The sequence below is a fragment of the Cyanistes caeruleus genome, chromosome 8 (assembly GCF_971803275.1).
Source record: "Cyanistes caeruleus chromosome 8, bCyaCae1.hap1.1, whole genome shotgun sequence".
NCBI lineage: Eukaryota > Metazoa > Chordata > Aves > Passeriformes > Paridae > Cyanistes > Cyanistes caeruleus.
This window is the reverse complement of record NC_141708.1, coordinates 27,778,666-27,802,065: the sequence shown is the minus strand read 5'-3', so window position 1 is coordinate 27,802,065 and position 23,400 is coordinate 27,778,666. Positions and strand designations below refer to the sequence as shown.

At 37.9% G+C, this 23,400-nt stretch overlaps 1 protein-coding gene across 12 annotated transcripts in view; it reads right to left on the bottom strand.

Moving 5' to 3' along the window:
- The window catches only part of GRID1 (glutamate ionotropic receptor delta type subunit 1), a 493,727-nt gene that overhangs the window by 103,585 nt on the left and 366,742 nt on the right, over positions 1–23,400 (bottom strand). For all 12 annotated transcript variants that reach the window (XR_015290161.1, XR_015290159.1, XR_015290160.1 and 9 more), the window contains one exon: positions 8,070–8,123. Coding sequence is in view for 8 of the 12 variants with exons in the window: in XM_086900896.1 (XP_086757022.1) it covers positions 8,070–8,123 (54 nt within the window). In the remaining 4 variants the exon portion in view is untranslated. The remainder of the gene's footprint in view (positions 1–8,069; positions 8,124–23,400) is intronic.

Below are 23,400 nucleotides of genomic sequence, written 5' to 3'. Positions count from 1 at the left end.
ATTACCTTACACCTTCCTACATATTGCCCTTGGGGGGAAAAAGTACCTGGCTGAGATAGACGTTATCTGATAATTACTATTCTGTTTTCTGCTCATTTTTCTAACTTTCAAAAAATATTGTATAAAGGAAAATAATAAAGTGCCTAGATGACAGCTGAGAAGCCATTTGATTCTCAAAACAAGAGGACCAGTACCTACAGACACACTGGGCACATCTGATGTGGTGAAAGGAAAGAAAACAAATATTGACAGAAGCAATGGAAGTGCAGGATAGAAATGGAAAGTAAGAAATACATGACACCATGGGGTTGATGAGACACCTTATTGTCCCTCATATAGAAAACTGCCTCCTATAGACAATGAAACAGTGGTGAAGAGAGACCTATGAAAACAGCAGAAAAAAGAATTGAGCTTGAGTCCAGAGAAGGATTAGCAGAAAGATGTTCTGAATGTTCTGAGAGGGGAAAGGAAAAGCATCAATAGCCATTTTTCTGCACTGTGCCCTGACTGATCACCTGGCTGAGCTTGGGAAAGTTTTATCTGAAGATCTATAAATTAATCTGCTGGCAGCACCATCAGCATCATTTGGAAAGCGTCATCTGTCCAAAGAGGAAGAATAAGGTCAACTGCTGTCTAAAATTTTTGACTGGTATTCAAGTGATGAGGACAATGTCATCTCCACACGGCCCAGAGTTCCCCAAGTCCCTTAGCACTCTAACTTCCTGTCTAAGGCTTCTCTGATGAATTGTCTATTCTCTCTATATTTCCAAAATTTTTTATTACTTTTTCTGAAAAAAAAAATTCCAAGAACTTTTCGTCCCCACTTCACTTTTCCCTTCTTTCTCAGATAAGAGGGCTTTTCTGACAAATATCATCATAGTTGGGAAGGATTCAACCAAATATATTAGAGCTGCATTTGCTTTAGTAGTTTCTCTGTGCTTACTGACTCCCAATTTTTTTCAAATCGGGATCTTTATTGAGGACTGAAAAAAAGAAAATATTCAAAAGCAGTTTTTTCTGGGCGTTCATCAGACTTTAGCTTTCTTTTAAATTAAAGCTTACAAGAGTTCAGTTGTTTTTTTACTACTGAATACTTTGCTTTCCTATGGACTTGGAATTTGTATAATACTCTACTTCTACAGCTAATTGTTTCAGATATCTTACTGAAAACAGATTTCCACCAATAAAAAGCTAGTCCCTGACTTTTTTGGGATTTTTTTTTTTTGGTTTTTTTTTTCAGCATGGTTTTGCTTAGCACTGTAAAAGCTATTGATGATTTTTTAAAAGCCCCAGTTATTAAGCCAGGTTGGTACAAGAGGAACAACAGGTTTTCCACATTCTATCTACCAAAAAAAGGATATTTTTGCAGGGGCCATTACAAATGCAACTTACCTTTCTGCCGTCCACCACACAACGTTGCAGTGTAAGCTGTTTGATTTTCGTTTGTTTGCTTTTAAATGGGACAAATAACAGCACAGCTTTTTTTTAAGAGATAAAGAAATGAGCTCATTTTCAACCTTAGATTCAAGTTAGTCTGCAGAGCAGTAAACTGTATGTTGAAATACAGGAATACAGGAATACAGAAATTCAGTCACCCACTGAGCAGTCTTTGTGAACACCTCCTCATTTCTTAAATCATTGTGCCATGAGAAATACCGACAGGGGTTGGCACTTAACCTACAAGGACTGCTTTACCCCACAGTACATTCCTTTCTAGTGACTACCTGATCTTTTAGACAATAAAAAACTAGCATAGTGAAATTTCTACTAGTTCTTCCCACTATTGCCGTGGTTGCAGCTTGAGAATTAGAAGTGAATATTGAATTTCAGCATTTGTTAGTCCATATGGCACAGAATGTGGTGATCCTAAAACTAAAAAAGAAGTTATTTTGTGTTAATGACAAATGCTCCTTTTTGTCTTCTCTGATGTGGATTCATCTAAATCAATGAGAATCAGTGTAATGTAAAAGCAACAAATGGCAAGTGTAGTTGAGGGAGCTCTGATCTTTAGCTTTCAGACTTATTTTTACACCTTACAATTAAATCTATTTTTAAAACACTAAAAGTGCAAGTAATTCATTACTAGGCATTCTTCTATGCCAAGCACACACAATTACAACATAATCCTCCATTACAAATGACTGATATCAGGAAACACAATGCTCAGTTCATCCCTGGCTAAGTCAAATCACTGAGGTGGCCCCAAGGGTGGATTTGGCTGACAGAATCTACTCAAACACAGTCACTCCAGCTTATTCACCAGACAGAGAAGGATGGAGTTCTGTGATGGCTGGAAATCAACCATGAGTCACAGATCTCATACATTCATGTTTACCACCGAAAGTACTGAATAAATGGTTCAGTAAGAAGCATATTCAGTGACTCTTTGCATAAACTGTCACTGTCATAACCATATTGAAAAAAGATATATGGACAGACCTAAAGCAGAAGGTGCAGATCAGAAAATACCCAGTGGCATTCAAAACACAGTTGTATTTGTCTTTCCATACTGACACTGAAATTATTTAGCTGACTTATATAATGTGAGTAGGATGCTGAAAAATGAAGAATGAAAAATAAGACCAGAACCAGGTATGAAAAGAGACAGATGATGGGATGGAAGAAGGTAACTAAGTTGCTCCTATACACTCAGATCATAAACCATTTTCTAATACTAGATCTAATTTCCACTGCAGAAGATTAAATTGTACTTCCCTTATAGTTCCTGATTTAAGATGTGATCATAATCTTGTTTTATTTGTACCCAAGTTCTTCAGCCTTTACACATGTGTCATATTTTACCAAACTTTCAACACACTAAGTGCTTTCCTCTACATTTTCAACATTGTTCTGCACGTCTTGTTCTGTTTTAAAGTGTTTTGCCCAAAACTCGCAATTCTGTTCCAACAAAGCCAAGCTGATGTCAAACAGAGCGAAATAATTGCTTCCCTTATCTTACAATGGATGCTTCTGGTGTCGTATCTGGGGACCACATTTGCTAACTCAGCAGGACCACGACAGCACTGATGCTCATTTTAGCTTTTATCCACAAGGGTTCTAAGCTGCTCTTGCAGATGCACACCACCTATACCGCATTTCGTAGCCACAAGCAAAAGCACTTCTCTATATTAAATCTCACCTGGGGGAGTGCTTCAAATTCATCTAAAATAACTGGAACTACAACAATATGTTTTCAACAGTCTGGTCATAATTAATAGTTTCTATAAAGTCAGAGTCAGGGAACTAAGTAAAAACATGAAACCCTCATTTTTCAAGTAATCATCTCTCACTTCTCTTCATCTTCTGCTATATCTAAACTTTTATTACTTTTCATGATCCTCAGTTTGAGTCACAGCCTTATTTTATAATCCCTTACTTTGTTACACCTTTACACTCTTACCTAGCCCTTTTCTTAAATCACTTTTTCTTTAGAATTCATCTCTGATTTCAAGTTCTGTGAAGATAACCCACTGTCACCATAAGGACACCTTGTTATGCCTTCAACTTCAGGGAATCCCACAGTTCTTTAGTCACCCTTTACTTACTGTGTTACCTTTCCAAAAGCATTACTAGTTTCCCAAACTGTGAAGCTGGACAATTTTCTGATGTCCAATATCCCCATGGTCCTTTTCCCACCTCTCTCTCTTCACCAAAAAGTGCATATTACCATGGCATGATCACTTTCACACCAACTATCTTCTGGCTTCCTTAGCCCATTCTTCCTTGGCCATAATGATAAACCTGAACTGATGGCTGCCTTAACATTTTAAACATGTACAGATAACATCAATCAAAGGAAATTTGTGAAGCTCTGTCTGTATCCCAACCCTTCTTTCTCCACCGACAGGAAAATTAAAGTCTTCCTTTATTTTAATTTATTGTCTTTGGGGTATTTCTGTCCAAAAAAAAATGCACTTTCAAAAACAGTGTTCCTCAATGTGTTCTCTATATTTCCAGGCAAAAGTTTGTCCCTTGTCTCTCCTCAGCTTCAGAGTGGGTATGGATGGTTTTGACATGTAACACTACATTGCCTTTTTTTCATCCCTACCTGCCCTTCAAAAAAAGTGTTCTCCCATATCAACGAGTAATCTTTTGCTTTGCCTGACCTTGTCTTACAGATTTTGCTTAAACCACTGAATAAAAAAGAACATAAAAAAGAAATTGAAGAAATGTTGCCATAATAATGAAACAACTAATTTGAATTATCTGTCAAATTCTGTACCATTCTACTTCCAGGAAGAGCACTTCATTGCTTTTTGTACCAATTTACATGTAAAAATAGTGAATGTTTAGAAAATTTGAATTAGAAGTAAATATATTAATATCAGGAAATAAAATGCTATGTTTAATTTGATTATATTTTTGTTCCATATTCCAGTTTCACAGGATAATTTATCTTTTCTTTACCCTTGGAATGGAGACAATTCCAAAACCATGAAATGTTCCACAAAAAGGGAAATATGGCTTCTAATTCTATTTATACCCTGAGCCCTACTGCTGCTGCTAGTAAAGAAGCAGTCACAGGCTCCTGGAGCACTGCTCCTGGTACAACCACATCCAAATTCAGTTTCAAGTATTGCTCTTGTACATCTCCCACAGACTTGTGCCCTGGGCAAGGCACAGCATTTTCTCAGAAAAGGCAGAAAAAAAGAAGGGGGAGAATGAAAACATGTCATGAGGAGCCAACCGAGATGCTTAATGCATCTGCAGGTATGAAAGAGAAAGAAAAGAGAAAAACAAAAATAATAAAGAAAACTAGGGAAAAAAACAGGAAATAAACATCCAAAAACCAGAAGAAATCTGTAACTGTGCCTGTCTTGCCAAAAGAAGCAGCAGCACACGTCTATCAAAGCTGGTGGGTCACTTCACCCATCAAAGGTATAAACAGCAAAAGGCTCAAGCAGAACACCAGATATGTTCTCACAGATCTTCCATTGGGTCAAACCTGCAAGTCATTGACAACTCCAAACACAGTCTGTGATAATAAAGTGTTCTGGACTATTCTGGAGACACAGCTAATTCCATCATTTGAAAAAATTTTCTTTTACACAGATTTATACAGGAATCACAAGTGTTCTTGCTTTTGAAAAGCTACCTGGAACGCTTAACATAGAATTTATGTAGAATCGCTACCTAAATGAAAACAAGGGATGATTTAGCATTTCTAGATAAATAAAAACAAAAAGTGCAGATTATGAAATATAAATTCAAAAGGGGGTGGGTGGGTAGTTAGAAATACATTTATTTTTTTTCCCTTCTAATCTCCATTACTTTTGACAGTTATTGCAATATTGAAACATTACCTGTTTCAAACCGGGAAAGTGGACACAAAAATATATATACTTTTAAGCAGTAAGGTTTTCGTTACTTCAACTGCAAAGAGGGCATATGAGGGCATGATGCTGCCTGAAAAGACCCATCCCTGTGTATTCTCTTACCCTAGAAAACCTGCCAGGTAATGTTTCAGCCTTCCAACCCCACACAATAAATTTAACTCCCAATTAACCAGCCTTTTTCTAAAGATGACTGAGTCCTTTCTCACCAGCAGTGGCATCCAACCAGAACAGATACTTCAGCAGACACCTGGGTTATTGAAAACTAGCAAACAGGATTTTGTCAGTACAGCTGTTTGTTCATTTGCTGTGTAATTACCAGCCATATAGATTTAAAGTTAGCTCATCCAAAGCTTGGTGATTTTGCTTACCTAACAAAATTTAAGTGATAAAATTTGTTCCACCTCTAAAACTTAACTCCTACTCTACCACATGGGAAGGTGCACGAGAGAAAAAAAGCCAAACATGAATTTTTATTGGATTGTCAGTGCAGAGAGAGTAAAGTAGATTTAATTAAAGTAAGAAGATAATAAAATCTCTTATTGAAATAATACCATGCTATATAATCATTCTTACTATAGCAAGGTAAGTCCAAGTTTCATGTCCTCGTTAGCTTGATGAGAAGTGGGAGACAGAGTATGTGGAAAGGTGCTCTGGGTCAGCAGATCTCAGTAGTCCAAGCTGTCCAAAGCCCTTCAGTGGTTCCCTGAAGTGAAAAAGGCCTGAAAAGCCTGTTTACAATCCAGTGCTCTTCATACAAGGAACCCCCATGGAAAAAACTGTCCCTCTGTTCTCTTCCTGCTACTGCCCCTTCAATCAGTCAACCCTATAGCTCTCTTTCCTTGCAATGGGATCCTTAAGTCACAGGGTGAACAGGGAAGTGTAGGGTCCTCAATCTGCTCAGGGCAAAAAAAAGGACTGGCTAAGGTTCTGGTCCACCTGCATAATGGACTTCTACTCTTGTATAAACACATCAAAAAGAGCTGATTTGAGTGTTGGTAATTAAAAGTTAATGCCGTTCTGCCAATCGCAGTAAGAATCAGAATCATCTTTTCCATCAAATATTCATGCAGTTCCCACCACCACTAATTGGAAACATGTACATGGAAAGCTTAATCAGTGTATCCCCCATGGGGGGATGCACACTTAAATAAGAAGCAAGCCCTGAGGAACCTCCATCTTTCTACAGATGCATCCAGGAGATGCTCAATGTACCTTCTTCTCACAGCTTTAAGCACTCACATACCCACACTTCTGTTAAAGAAAGGACAGCCAAGACATTTCCCCTTCCTTTTGCCTGCAAAGACTTCTTCAAGGTTTTGTGAATTTGAAAAGCTTCTCCAATTGTCTGTCTGGATTTAATTGCATTTCGAGATATTTATAAATTATGTGCAGTGATGTTTTCCACTAGAAATTTATACTCTAAATTCACACGCTGCTCTCATAGCTTCCCTACCCAATCTTTAGCTACAAAGGAGAAAAAACAAAAGCTTCCAAAAGAGAAGCAGAACTGACACCTTGTGTGATTTGTCTCTGTATATAGGAGTGTGCACACATAAGTGCATGAGTGTTGAAGGCTTTTACCATGATCTTACAGATTCAGGCTTTGTGAAGTGAATTTTAACATTTCAACAATACCAGCAGCAGTAAAAAATTCACAATCGCTCCCTCTCTATAAATGTTTAGGGAAATATGCCCTGTATTATCTTTATGTGAATATAAACACTGACTCTCTGGGCATCTTGCTGATGCTTTGTAGTGGGTCATTACAGCAGCTGACAAACCAGGAGGTACTTAAATATAACAAGGACAAGAAAGAATTTATAAAGCCTTTACAAGCAGGGATTTCACTCACTTTCCCTAACCCCTATTTAATTACAGAGCCTGTCTAATGCCACACAATACAATTTATAGTTACTATTAAAAGTTGCCTATCCAAAATTATTAGCTAGGTGCAAAGAAAGGAGAGAGAAATTAACAAAGGAATTGGCTATTAAATTAGACACTATGCATTTAAAAGATAAAAATAAGACAGTGAACACTGTTCTTTTTTAATTAGATGTTTTGCTATCTTTAAATAAATCATTATTAAAACCAGGAATTTATAAAATACTGCAATTTACCGGTGATTTATAAGTTACTATATATGGTACAACATTTCATTGTTTTTTAAATAAGAATCTGAACAGATTCCCATTAGGGCATCATGGCACTAAGGTAAAACAATCATTGTAGCAGGACAGGGTCCCATTTGCTGCAGAGGGGAAACATTATACTTTGAATTTAAGCTATTCTGGATCTTGGCCAATACACTAACACAGTTCTGCACTAGAGAAAGCCTGTGTATCATGTAAATACATAATTGAGTGGACTAAGCTCACAAGGCTTTCACAGCAGTGGAGGGTGAGCTTCTGCCAGAGAGATGCCTGTATTTGAGATTTCTTTTGAGATATTCTCTGTTTCCTAAATAGAGAATGAAACAGTGTCAGCAGGAAGGTAAAAATAAGTCTCCCAGCTGTTCTGAGGTATATTGGAAGCTTTATCTTGACCTCTGGTGTTCAACCTATGCCAATTCAACTAAGACAGACAAGCAATGACACCACAGAGTTTGAACCTTGTGCCATTCAAAGGGAAAAATGCTACATATATGCTCAGTTTGGTGTGTCAAAACATATGAAACAAAAGATGGTGATGAGTGAATGTAGCAAGCTGTGTTTTCTCTTTTAACTTTCTTACCTCATTTACATAGACCCAGTGACTATCCTTTGATGCAAGGTTGGTTTCCACAGCCTACAAAAATAAAAAGAAACATAATAATAAAAATAAATAAATTTATATAAAAATGTACTATAAAGCTAATTTTGATTGTTTTCATTGCTACTGACATTGTTTCAGTATAGTTCTTTTCATCTCTTCCTCTGCTGCTTCATGGAGCAGTAGCTAATTGGTGGTAGCCACCTTTCTCTGACTTCAGTTCCTAAACCAAAGTACCCTGCCTGTGTCCATGTACTACTAAAGCACACTGGGGCAGGGTGGTATATCAGCATAAGGGATCCTGGGATGAATGCACAGAACATGCAGTTCAGGAGATCTAACTTCTCTATGGTATATCTAATACCTCCGACTCAGCTGTGTTTCTTTTCAATATGCCTCCCAAAATATATTGCCTCTGGCTCACTACACCTCTGATAGTCTATCTGTTAACTAACCTAGTTAATTAAAAACTTGTCAGTGAGATGCTCAAGTGAAGTTCACACATTTATAAGAGAGTTCATCCGCTCTTCATATTTACATAAGGCTCAAGATGAAGTTATGATTTGCATGGTCACTTTTTTTTGACCATGCAAATACCAATCCTCCTGGTATGAACTTGGATAATCACTACATATTATAAAGGAACATCCCATCTCAGCAGTTTGCATATTTATCCACACATGTATAACCCACTGGGAAGCTAAAATTGGAGAAGACTGCGCTACTGGTACTGAGAGAGAACCTCAGTTGAAGGATCTCGCAATATACACAGAAGTTCCTAAGTGTCCCCTTTGTTAGACATATATAAGCTCACTTCAAGACATTAATAGTCTAATAAAGTGATAGCAAGCATGGAGAGATGTACACTACACTGCCAGTGATATTGTTAATGTCCTGCTTAATACACGGTTAAACAATTACTACAGTGTGTTCATGTCTCCTAATAAAACAGCGCACACGTGAATTTCAGGAGGCACTTCATTACACGGTTTGGAATCTGCCTGCCTTCAACCACTTCTTTCCTCTGTGCCAGCATGACCTCATTTATTGAACAGATATTTTTATCTCTCTTTATTATAAATGGCCCTATGAATCACTGAAATTAAACCAGTTTAAAAAAAAAAACCCAACAAACAAAAAACCCAAAACACCCGCAAACAAATACAAATGAACAAAATAAACTTCCAGTTACTGGTTTTTAACCTGGATAATTTCCACAGTATTTCAAAAACTACTGCAGTGGTACTGAGAGGCTTGTAGACTGTAGCACTGGGCTGAGCAGGAACATTATCAACCACCTTCCTCTTCAGAACACATTTGCATAATAAGCCTCTCAGATATTTAGTGTCAGGTGGGATGAATCACCTTCTCTTATGACACTGACTACAGATGACTGGCTTAGAATAAACGCCCACAACTTCTAAGGCTGCAGTGGAATGACAAGAGATCTATCCTTAATATAGGCTAAGGGATACCTGATCCCTTCAAAAATATGAAGTGAAACTTCACTGAGTAGCCAACACCAGCAACTTTAACATTAATCTTAGCTTACACTGTGTCCCTAAAAAAGATATAAATTGCTTCTTTCCTAAGTAACTGTGTTTTAAAATTTCACTTCTTTGTGTAGCCCACACAACCACAAGAGAAAATTGTGGGCAACACAGTATACCTCCATCTATTTCTCATGTCCACAAGCTGAAATACTCCTTTAAAGAGACTAAAAAATCCCAAGAGAAACTTCAAACTCATCGAAAGAGGAAAATCAGCACAGACAGAACAGAGTAATTCTCTTCATCATGAAGAGCAGTATAGGAAAGTAATGGAACCTGGTGTCAAAGCAGATGAGAACCACTAGAGATAACACTCCTAACAAGATAATCCTCTCCTAAACATGCAGTAAAAAATTGTCCCCTTGGTAATTGCCTCCCTTGCATTTCTTTGAAGCTGGTAGGAGCATTAAGCTGACCTCCTGAGGAACAGCAGCTCATAGGAAAGACAGCAGTGATGAACAAGAGGGCAAAAATGTGTACGTTTTCTCCCTATTCACCTCCCAGATATATACAGACAAAGCCAAAATAGCCAGGTGCTGTAACATATAGAGAAAGAACAAAGTGCTGCTAGCAGAATTAAATAATGCTCAGGTGCAGAGTTATTGCACTGGCTAAATTTAATGATTCATCTGCAACAGTGAGCAATTTGTATGAATAAATGCTCAGTCTGGGGAGATGCAAGAGCCAGGGAATTTGAAATGAATTATTGAATCTCATTCTTCTGGGTTCACATATCTGGGCCAAAGTTTTTAAAATGAGGTGCCTAAATTTAGGCTGCTACGAGTTTATCTTTAGTCATCAGAGTGCCAGACCATTCAGTGCTCCTCCTACAGAGCCAATGGCTCTGCATTCTAATAGCTTGAAATGTATTTAGAAACATCACTGTAGGTAGTCAAATCTAAACTGCTCTAAATATCTTCTGTTCAGAACTGCAACACATAGCATGAAACATTACTCAAAACGAAAACATGCTGGGAACACAAAACTTCTTGCATTTTGTGTTTCAAATTTTGTACCATATTTACAGACTTGCAATCAAAAAAAATCTTTAAAAAACCCTATTGAAAAGCTCTCAGGTTTCAACTTTCTGATATCACCAGTCTATTGCCAGAGGCTCATGAAAGTTAAACAGTGTGAAAAGCAAGGTCCTGGAGTCCTGTGTTATCACAAAGAAATTTACTGAGATTTCTCAAAGTAAGTTTTTTTTTAAATTTAAGGAGGAAAAAGGTATCAGCACTTGGGAGATTATGGTCACCCATTTTTAATTATTCAAGCTGTTCAGGATCTTGCCAATTGCTTGAGATTGTGTCCATCCATTCAAAAAGAAAAAAAATCATCTAGGAAACATCCTTGAAGGACCTAGTCCATCCTATTTGATAAATGTACCCTACAAAAAGAAAGTAGGCTATGAATTTGTTAAATCACTGCCTAAGTAAAAGCACTGCCATCTATTGGGGAAGGATTCCCCAATAGTGAAATATGCTACAGTTTCATATGAAAAAAATATTGATATATGTGCAAAATGTCCTGGTTCATTTTTATACTTTCTACATAGATGGGGTCTAGGTGACACTTGGGAGTAATGCTTCAAATTATTGCTGCCAAATAGAAAATCTGCTTTTGAGATAAACAGCACACTGAAAATTAAAGAGCATCCATCTTTCATTTCCTTTGCCTCAGAGTAGCAAATAACTTCTACAAATTTGGAAAAAAAGAGGTTTATTTGAGATTGTGTCCTTCCTGCTCTCCCACTACCTTTCAAGAACCAAATTTAAAATACAGAACCCAAACAAGAGAATTCCAATTCAGTCAGTGGACCAGTACAAGTGGCAACATATAAACGATACTATCAGAACTGGGCCAGAACTGGAAATGGAGCAGTGAATGCAGGAAACTGTTTACAATTCCTCAGCAGAAAGCATTTGCAATAGAAATGAAATAAGAAGACATTGGAAATCAAAATACGAGCATTAAGGTTTCAGATCTCATAGCAAGACTGTTAAAAAAAAAGAGCAAGAAGCTTCATGAAAAATAATCAAAGATAGTTTCATGTATATAGTTTTGTTTACTTTTAAATGTATAACTTAAAATAATTTACTGCCAATAATCCATGACAGCATTATTTTATTGGAATGCAGTGGAATACAAATATTTACATTGCCTTTATGAATAAGTAACTTGGTTCATTATTTTATCTAATGGCAGTTTCAGGATTAAAAGAAGTTAGAAAAGTAAGCAGAAATACTGTTATCTTCAGAAATAATTCTGCAGAGGGAAAAAAAAAAAAAAAAAGGGAATAGAAACATTCCTTTCCTGACTTTCTCAAAAGTCTGAAACTGAAAACCTCTCCAAGCATATAATGGCTGGCCAATAATAGAGAAGGCATTTTCCCACAATACCTGGCTGCTTTGCCAGGGTCAGCACCTTGCTGTTAACAGCAAAAAGCAAGCTGCATAAAAAGGGATGCAGGGATGAGTGGCTGGACACAACTGAGAGGAGATGTGGTGGGTGTTCAAAGAGACCTGGGCAGGCTGTGTCCAGTGACAGCAGGATGTGCTCAAGAGTTCAGAATTACATGCAGCAGTGTTATAGTTACAAACCTGTTGTCTCCTCCCTGTGCACCCAGGGGAACAGGCAGCAGGAATGTCTGGAAGCCCTGTAACCAACCCTGGGATCCTAGAAGGAAATGTCTTGCAGATGGCAACACAGATGTTCCTGTTGTGTCTCAATTTTTGGAAACAAAGGTTGCCACCCTGAAAGGCATGATAGAAAAGAACCACAGACTGTTTTGCTAGGAGGGATGCCAAAGAAGCAAAATTTAGTACTTGCACATCCTTTAACTTAATGGTGAGGATAAAGAGCATCATAACTTTCCACAATGAAAAAACAAAGTAGAGGAGGGTAAACTGGGGAGTTCACAGAAAATAATTTTTAAAGGATGTCCTAAGAGACTCTGGAAGAACTCAAAACCAAATCTCTTGCCAACTGCTATGGGTTAACCCCAGCCAGCAACTAAGTACCATGCAGCAACTTTGCTCACCTCCCTCACCTCTCCCAGAGGAATAAATCAGGAAAAAAAAAAAAGGTAAAAGCTGTGGGTTAAGAAAAGTTTAATAACAACAACAAAAAATCTTTGAAAAATAACTGTAATGAATAGGGACAGAACAAAAGACAGATAAATAACCCCAGAATGACAATGATGCACACTACAGCTGCTCCCCACCTGCTGACCAACACCCAACCCTTTCCTGCGCAGCCATCAGTGCTCCCAGCCACCTCTGCACAGTTTATACACTGGGCAAGATGCTCTATGTTGTGGAATGTGCCTTTGGCTACTATGGGTCAGTGTCCTGGCCATGCTCCCTCCTGGCTCCTTGTGCACCTCCTCACAGGCAGAGATAGAAACTGAAAGGTGCTTGATTGGGAATGAGCACCCTTTAGCAACAACTACAACATCAGGGTGTTATCAGTGCTGTTCTCACAGTGAATACAAAACACAGCACTGAGCAGCTTACTAGGAAGAAAAATTAACTCTATCCCAGCTGAAAGCAGGGCACGAACCGATGACTAATTACAGCTGTCATTGGGAAGCAGATGCACCTGCATTGCAGTGAGTGCTCTGTCACCAGTTGTCCCTAGACCCCAGCTCCAGGCCTAAGGCTCTGTTACAAAGCTGCCCCTGCACAGCTGCATTCCCCCTGCCCCACTGCAGCCCCTACCTTGCAGACAGACAGGTCATGGCCAGCGCTGGGGTGCCCATGTTAAAGAACCTTGCCTGTCCAAGCACCCAGGAGCCCTGTGGCTGTCACACTCACAGCACCTGAGTGACTGCTGAGGGACAGAGACCCTACACCCCTGCACTCACACAGACCAGGTTTCCTTACTGGCTCAGTCACAGGTTTCCCATGGCAGTGTCACAGACATCCCAAACCTTAAAATAATATTGGTACAACAATAAAGTAACATCATGCTGAGCTCGTGCATCTGAGGAGAGACCTCAAACAAAGGAACCCCTGAGTTTTATCCCCTCACAGTGTAAAGAAGGGGAAGTCTGGGGGTCATTAGCTTCTGCCATGTCCCTCGGTGCCGCTCAGCTGGCCAGGCCACAAGTCCCTGTGCCCCTTGTCCTGCCAAGGGTTGTCAGTTCAGGGCCTCTGGTTTCTGGCTGCCACCCAGAGCTCCTGCACCAAATGTCTCCCTCAGCACAGAGAGCAAAACCCAGGCACAGAACGGTTGGCCATGGAGTATCTGAGGAAACAGCCTGCACAAGAGCTGAGTTCTTCCTAGAGAACAGCGTGACAATGACAGACAAACCCATTCTTTACGTTTTTAAACTTATTTTTAATTATTGTACAAAATGTGTGAGCAAAGGAGGGTTTTGGAAAGTAGTCATGTTTAAAGCTCAGCTCTTGGAAAATTCTTTATAAGGGACCAGTCTCACTAATTCATTACCATCTCAATTTACATTAGCTCCTCAATAGGTTTCAAAAGAAAATTGTTTCCCTCTCCTGTCCCAAGTAAGTTTGCTTCGAAAAGCAGATTTTTTTTTTTCTTTTTCTTTTCCCTTCAGTGCATTGGAGAAATTATTTACCTACTGTGTTTTCTTTCCCTCATCCACCAAAAATAATATAAGTTTATTAGAACCATTTTGAAATCTGCTGTAGTAAAACTACAGTAGGGGAGAAAAAAAAGTCACTATCTTCTGTATATCGTTTTGTATCAAACTTATCACTTTTATCATTTTGAGTCTAACTTAGGTCCAGCTGCCAGGTTTCATTGCAGGAGATAGATTTTGATTTTTAAAAATAGCTTTGTTCTTGATTTAAATGTCCATGAAAACATCCTAAGAATCAGGAGACTGGCTTTGATCCCAAAGAAGAGCTACAGACCAAGTTTCCACTGCAATACAACTGACAGTAATTAATTGGACAATATCAAAGTGCACCTGCTTATCTGAGAAGTTTTGTGTATGTCTTGGATACAAATAAGTTAAGATAGCAGATATGAAAAAGTCAATTTTGGTAGAACAGATGGGTTCATTCTATATCCCATAGACACTTAACTTATATTTAGAAATCCCTTCAACTAAAATAGTGCAGTTCTCATCCAGGTGTGACTTGCATAGGTAATAGCACTTCACAGAAAAAGTTTTTCTGTACCAGTAACTGAGATCTTTGTATTTCCCTAGAACCTTCTTTCCTCTATATTTTAAATAAATACCTCTTGGCTCAGTATCTCCAGAGGAGCATTATTAGATTAAAAATAAAGTAAGCAATACTAGCCACAATAAATAAATTATTTACATAAATATTATAATTCTTACAGCATAATAAAGAGCACTCCAAACTATTTCTAAAGTTTAATTGTCAATGGTACCATTAGAACAGAAGACAAAACAAAAATTTCCAGTATAACATCCCAGCTCTAGATAAAACTTCATAAAACTAAGATAACTCGGACTAAGAATCTTGAAGATAAAAATTCAGTGGCAGTAAATTGGAAAAAGCCTGTAGGTTTATTTTTACTATTTAATACAGGCTAACTGAAATTTCTAAATATCATTTCAAAGTGAAATATGGATTTTTTTTTCTTCTCTAGATAGTAAAATGAAAATATAAAGAGTTTCCATGACATATATTTTCAGATAGAAAATTCCCTGTCCCTTTCCAACTGAACCTCATTTTCCAACAATTTGAACTTTTACTAAAAAAGTCTTGCCAGAAATTCCATATTCTTCCTTTTTTCTGTACATTTTCCTAGAACTGTGTATGTTTGTTTTTTTTCCCAAAGAACCTAGCAGGCTCACCTGTGTTTCCCTGATCACCACACCTCATGGCAATGATGGAATTCCTTATACAACATTTACACGAGCTGTCAGTTCTGAATCCTGGTACAGAGGAGCTTCAATGGCTACAAGCCATTAATGAACCACAAGCATAGCATGCCTTTAACATCCACATTTTTTGATATTTCTCTGTGTGGATGACTTCATTCTCGGTCTACACTCTATAAAGATGTTGCTACGGCCCTCTCTCAGCAGGGACCTTTTTTCAAGTTACGCACTGTTACATTAAAACATAAAGCCTGATACTTCTGCACAACTGCACTGCTGAGAAAAGCTGTTCTTCCCTCTGTGGTCCTGATGAAGCACAAGTAATAACTGAAAGGCTATCACAAGATCCAATGGCATTTTAACCATTCCAGGCTCCTCCATTAATACAAGCCTATAAACCTGGCATGTTCGGCCTGAATCTCCCGCTAAAGAGAGGCCAAATCGGTCATAGAGATCTCTATACTCTCATTAGTCTGAGTCAGCTCTCCAGGGTTCCTGCTCCCTATAAACCCTGTAATATTTCATTTATGTTCTGTCCAAACAATATGTGATGGTCCTGTCTTGACCTCTGTCTCAGTTCCTTCACACAATAAACGACTCAGCCTAATGGGGTGGGGAAGAAAAATAAAAAAGAAGGGTGGGAAGAAAAAAAAAGAGGAAAAGAAAAACACATCCCTGAGCAAATTCCTAAATACCATCCACAACTGAATGCCATATTTGGTTGGTAACAAGCTATTTCATGCAAAGAGGAGAAAACTGAGCACCCAAAATCTTCACCTGCTTTTAGCACAAACCCCTGGAGTTGATGAATGCTATTTAGAAGGTGTACCTGACATTTTGCATTTATCAATATAATTTGATAACAACTCAAACCACAACATACAATTTAAAGTTTGCACTGTATTAATTGCATGTTACTTAAGTCATAGTTGATCAGAAAAAAAATACACTGAAGGAAACCTACATGAAAGGTAAATGTTAATCAAGAGAAATACTGGAGATGGAGAAAACTATAGGAAGGTTGTGAGAAGACTGCTGCAGCTTCCTCTAGCTACATAGCTGTATTGTTCTTGAGTAACTACTGCAATATATGTGGCACTGCCTATCGTTTTAGCCTCAATCATTTCAATGTAATGCACTGGGATTTCTGTTTAATCTGATTCCCATTTCATACGTAATGCTAACTACAGGCAATCTCCGTGGCCATTCCATTTAGTGCACATTCCACTGAACGATGCATGAAAATACCGTATATGGAACTCTTCCAAAAGCATTCAGTAAGAATGTACTCTTCAAAGCTCAAATGTCACACAGTGTTTATAAACATGGTAACTGCTGACCATTTAACTACATGGCACAGTAATGACACCGGATAATTGCACAGCTGTCAGAAAACAACATGTCCGTAAAGACATGAATCTAATGTTAACTAAAGAACAAAACCTCCCAGAAATAAGGTACTTAAAATTTTACCACAGCCACATGCCAAGCTGAATTTGAAGACCCAATGAATTATTCTAAAAGAATAAATATTGCTCACTTTGACACTGCTTTTATTTTATTTTTCTTTAAATAACAGGTTTGTACATCTATATTCAACTAAAAAAGCCTCTGCTTTTTAGAGAGGTTTAAAAAGAATTTTGTTACGTTTTGCTGGGAACTGTACACTTGTGTCACACTATAAAGAATAAACCAAAATTCATCAGAACTTCCCAGAACGCAGACGTTGGCTTTTTTTTGTTTTATTTGATTTGTTTTATTTTGTTTTATTTGATTTGATTCTCCACCTATCTTCCAACAAGAGAAGGGTATTTCCATTGAAATAATATAGCAGTTTAAGTCTTCTGTTTGGAATGCCTACGAGGGATTGACTGGACATTGGTCTGAAGGTTGAAAATGCTTTTCCAGGCCCAGAGCCTGGGCAAAGAAGCCCATTTTCAGCAAGGAGGATTGCTCTCCATCCTCGTAATGAGCACCGTTCCACACTTTCAGTTCATACCACCAGTCCCATTCCCTGTGCTTTCTCAGCTCTGCTCAGAGCAACAGCTTCAACTCCAGCTCCAGCCTGCACTGCATGTTCAACTATGTAATTCACACAGAGCTTCCCAGAGTTTGATCCTTCTGCAGGTACAAACAGCAGGCAGTAACTATTCCATTAATGATCCAAACTTCTCACCTCTCTGACACGCACCCAACAGCAAGCAGTGAAAACAAAATTTACACGTTCCTAATTCCATTTCCTCCTTCAAAAGGCTCATACTTTGTCCTGATAGCATGATAGCTGAAGCTCTGAGAGTCATGTACCACAAGCTTTCAAATGAAAGAACCAGCTGTAGGGTGAAGAGACCACATCAATTTTCAGGAACTTACAGTTTAATTCCGATTTACTGCCTCTAGCACAAGGTTGCCAATCACACTGCAAAGCTGTTACTTAACATAGGTTATGGGGTTTTAAACTCTGTGAACTTGGAAAGGTGTATCAACATCAAAGGTTACCCTGTCCAATATCCATATTTTCATCTGTTCACACATATTCTATCTCTTCTCTTAAATTTTTTAAAAATCATGTCTGGTTTTAAAGGAAAGAAGGCAATAGTCAGTCTGAAACATAATCCCTTTCAAAACAGTGTTTTTCTGCCTATAGCACTCTTCTGCTTTAAATTGCAAAATAAATACATAAATAAAGCAAAGTCCTTACAGGTCTGAGGACCTTCATGTTAGTCACAGGGCACTTTACATGCATAAACAGTGCCACAGGCTGTGTGAGCATTAAAAAGCACCTTAAAGATCACCTTAACCATCTCAAACCACATGACTTTTGCTGACCAGCCCTGCCAAGAGGAATGAATATTTGCTGTTCTTTACACTGCCTGAAGATACAGCCCTGCTGTGCATTTGCCAGAACTCTCAGGATGCTGGAGGAGGAGGGAAACCCTTGGGGAGCAGCGATGGTGGTGTGGAAGGGCTCCCTCTCCCTCAGTATGTCCACAGCCTTAAAGACTTTATGCAAAGCCTTATGAGCTTATGAAGGGCACACAAAGGCAGCAGTCACCCAGCATGGTGTGCATGTACAGCTCATGCCAATAGAAGCAGACACAAATAAATTCACTTTTTGTTTGCAGATTTTTTCCTTCAAATATTCACAAATACACACTTTCAAACATTCACCGCTTGGGTCCAATCCCATGATGTTTTGCACCTATACTTTTTCAAAGCTTGCAGAGATACTCTGGAAGCCCCATGGTGATCTCATTACTGCCAGTCTGCATCAACTTTATCTTTGGCAGCTAGAATGGTATTAAAAATATACATTACAGTAATGGGGCATGAGCAGATTTGACAGAAAAACATAATTACTTTTCCTAAAGGCTTGCACATAGTTATTCAGAAATGTATGGTGAAGTTACTAATTTTAAAAAAAACTCCATATTTCATCCTTGGAAAAAATTTCTGCTTCATCTAACTAACACAAGCTCACACAGTGTTTGCAAAGTTATAGACAAATGGAGTTTTGAGATCGATCCTTTCCACTCCGTCTGGAGCAACAGCTTATCTTCTGGCTCAAGGGACACCTGCATACATTACAGACTATGCCTTGATTCTGCTCTTGAAACTAAGTCATTTTTAGCATTTTAAATAGTGCAATTTTCCCCCTATTGTTTCTGAGGCAGAATTTAGACAAAACACAGATTTTTTTTTTTTAGAATTTCCATGTACCTGACATGTACTCTACAAATTCAGAGGAGGAGAAAGGGAAACCAATAAGTTTCAAATTTTAAAATATGAGTGGTTTGACTTGTGATATACTACCCTTAACACCGATTTCTATCACTCCATCCATGCAGGTATGAAAGGATACACAAGGGAAATTTCTTTTATGTTTAATTAAAGTAGCCTACATCTCACTGACAAAATTTGAAGTCCACTATATGCTACATCATTTATGCAGGATTATTTATGTAGAGGACTATTAGTCTATGTTTAAAACCTGTAATGACCCGCTTAGAGAAAGAAAAACAGTCCCCAAATATTATGGAATGTACAGAGTCTTAATTTAACAATTATGTTTGTGACAAGTTATGACTAGAAAACACAAAATTGTTTCAGAGTATATTCCATTAAAATGGATTAAAATTTCAGGCTAATGTATGGAAGCATCCATCAAGTGTTAATTCCTTTTTCTGAAGCTGAAGTGACAGCAACCTCTTGTATAACAATACAACAAATACTGCTGAACAAGGAATTTGGCATGAAATCCATCCTCAAGGGAAAATCTGTGGGAGATGGAAACAAGAATCAAGCCTATTATTTGATGATAGCTCTATTCGTAAGGTTTATGCTGTTGTCACATTTCTCTGTTTGCAGAATCTACTTAGGCACACCAAACTTTTGAGCAAGGCCATGCATTTGACCACATATTACAGGTACCCTGGGCTGCAACTGATACCCTTCTCTGCAAAGAGAAACAGATGCTGAGGGACCAGGCAAGCAAATAAAGAGACCAGAAGAACTCAGCAAGCACAGAGGAAGATAAAATCCAAGGGCTAAGACCTATGGGTGGTGAGAACAACACACAGGAGATTAAAAAACATAAATGAATAAGAGAGAAAAGAGGACAGGGGAGGTAGGAAGTAACCATAAACCACATGAAGAAAAAATAAATTTGAGAAGATTGGATGTCGCTCCGATTGGGAACGGCTAGGAAGGAACGACCATGGACTCTCAAGGGAGTCACGACAGGAGAATTCCTAGTTTATTGCTTCAGCTCTGTCTTATAGACAGATACGTGGAAAAGTACAGAAAGGAAACTCTTATTGGTTAACAAAGTACTACACCACCATCATTGGTCAGGGGCACTCTGCCCCCCTTGACTGTCTCTTGCAAGGAGAAACAACAGGTTGCAAAACAACACCTGCAAGGCTGTTTAGTATCTCTGAGAATTGTTTTAATTCCTTCTCATGAATTTCCCAGGCTAGCTTCAGTCAGGCCTGAGAGCTATGTGGCCTGCAATAACTACAGGCACTCTGGCTCAGATTTAGCATCCACAATTGGAGATACACACAATCCCAGGAACTGTTGAATTGCATGAGGGACAAATTGACTGGCCCACCATCAGAGAGCACAGAGGGAAGAGGTCAGCTAGCTAGAACAAGAAATACAGCCTTGAGACAGAAAAGAAATAAAGAAAGAGGGGGAAAAAAAAGTCTTTCTTCACTTAGGTCAGGTGTCACTGTAAAGTTACCTCTGGAAAAAGTAAGAGTTATATATAGGTGAGATGGAAGTACAGTGCAAATTGAAGCAGGATGCAGCTAATGAAGAGGAACAGAGAGATAAAACTTGTGATAGAAAGAAGCGGTCAGCAAACGCAACCACTGAAAAGTATTCTCACTAAGGGAACATTTCTTAGCTGATTCTTTTAGATAATGCTTCAGTGCTGGGCTTGAGGGACTAAGTCTGAAACTAATAGAAGAAAATTAAATATTAAAAAGCATACAGGGCTTGCAGTCTCTAAAACTACTTTTAATTTGTAAGACTATATATTTTTTTTTAATTAGGATATATTAACAGCCAGTTCCAAAGAGGGCAGTGCAAGATGCAAAAACAGCAATAACAAGAATACAAGTGTGGTGATTTTTTATTCAGAAAGGAAATGACACATAATAACAGACAACAAAAAAATAAACAGGGATATCATGGAATCTATGTGAGGGAAGTAAAGAAAGATGTCTTGGGATAGCAGCTCTACAGTCAAAGATGAACATAGAAGAATAATCCTTACCTATTAAAATGTTCTGCAGGGGAGGTGCATATTTAATAAAACATTCTTGAAGTCAGAGCATTCTAATATATAATAATAATAATAGTAATTGTAATACTAATAGTAATAATCTTGTAAGAAAGTAAAATCATTAGTTAAATGAAGCTAAATACAATCAAGATTCCCAGTTTCACAATAGGGACCCCAAGAAATTCCAAATTTCCTCTGCCATCCTTAGATTTTGAAGTTTTCACCTATCCAGTTTACTCAGCAGGTAGTCCTTTGAAACATGAGACCTTTAGTTGCTTATTTAATATTATCAGCAATGAATCTGACAAATACTATGAAAGGAACTAACTACTATGATAGAAAACTAGAAAATATGATACACAAGAAGTTAGAGAGCATTTAAAAAGTGATGATTTCTAAAGCCAGATAATATAATTATGCTGAAATTCACTACTATGAAAAATAAGGTCATGCACAAGATAACAAATAAAAGTCTATTACTTGGAACTTCATCAGTTTGAAAAACACCAGGGGTGTTCATTATTTGTGGTCTAGCAAACTGCACAGCCATGAACAACTAGACCTCAAGATATATATAGACATAACTGCATAAATAGGTATAGGTAGATAGCTATGTATAACAGATGAAGTGTCATCAATAGAGTAAGAAAATATACCAAAAATGAGAGACTCCTGAAGTCACTGGTAGGTTGATAGCAGAGCTTAAGTTTGGACAGTTGAGTAGCAGAATCATAACACAGTGTATTTCCTGTATTTCAAGTACTATATTAAGGACCCCAAGAGGACGAAAAGAAAGCATCCCACCTGCTAAACATACATGGCCATGCTAAAAGAAAGATATATGGATACAAGTATTATCATAGATATATTCTGGTCAAGAATAAAAAAGGTTTCTTCTAAGTCCTGTGTGGAGATTCTATATTCACCTCACAACAGTAGTGGCAGGCCAAAACACACAGTTTAATTTCAGGAGCATGATCAATTTATAAAAGTGATTATGGAATACAGATTTATGTATTTACAGCCTCTCTTCTCAGGAGACAGAAGCATGCAAGCCAGGAGTTCACTTCTTATCTTGTACCACTGAGACAGTATAGAAATCCAGCAGCAGCCTCCTGGGTTTTATGAGAAAGACACAAAAATATGCACTTTATGTGTAATAGACTACAGCAGAGCTAAAAGAGTTAATACTGAGGCCTTGTGTCTATTAGGAACTCAGGCATTCAAGTTTTAATATCTCAGATGTTGTAAATAGCATCTCCTGGAACTTGGAAAGTTTTACTGTAATGTAACTTGTCAGCTTCAATATAATTTGTTTTTCCAAACCCAAATTGTTTTTAAAAGATTAAGGTGTTCTAATTTTTTAAAGCATTAAGTACAAAAAGCAGTAATCCTTTACCGTTGTGATAAGGATTGTCTACCATAATGTTTATTATTTACTAAAGCTTGACTGCCAAAGAAAAGGAATTCATTTTTCAAAGTCCATTTTTTTTATGCAGCTGAATTGCTATATTCTGAATTTGGAGCTGGGAAAAGAAGACTGATTATTTCAGCTCTGAAGAACTTGCACAAAAATAAATCTGATCCAAGAATTAATAAAATAATATGGAATGAATATTAGCTCCATTCAAATCAAAGGGGACAAGATTTCATTCTCAGGAGTCTTTTTTCTCTCAAATATTTCTTCAAATCCTAGAGTACTGATGGATTTAGAAGACTACTGAGACCAAATTTGCCCAGATGTGTAAGTAAATCAGTTAATAGGTCCTTATAAAAGACTATCTATTACAAAAAAAAACCCCCCCAAAAAAACCAACAAACCGAAAAACCAAAGCTAAGTAAAGAAATCTGTGAGTGCTTTCTTGATGAAAGTAGGTATGGCAGAATTCTGGGGAGGGGGAAAACCCACCCACACACCACGATACTCAAATCAGGTGATACCACTCCCACTGGAGAAAACCAAAATGATATAGGGAGATTTTTCAATGGAAAAGAGTAGGAAATAAACATAAATACAGTATGATGAGACTTTTTCTTGCAGTTAGAAATTAGGGCAGAGATATCAAGTGCTCGATCATCACCCACATGTGACAGAAGAAGGAGCTCAAGTCATTCATCCTTGTTCAAGACCTTCAACAGTAT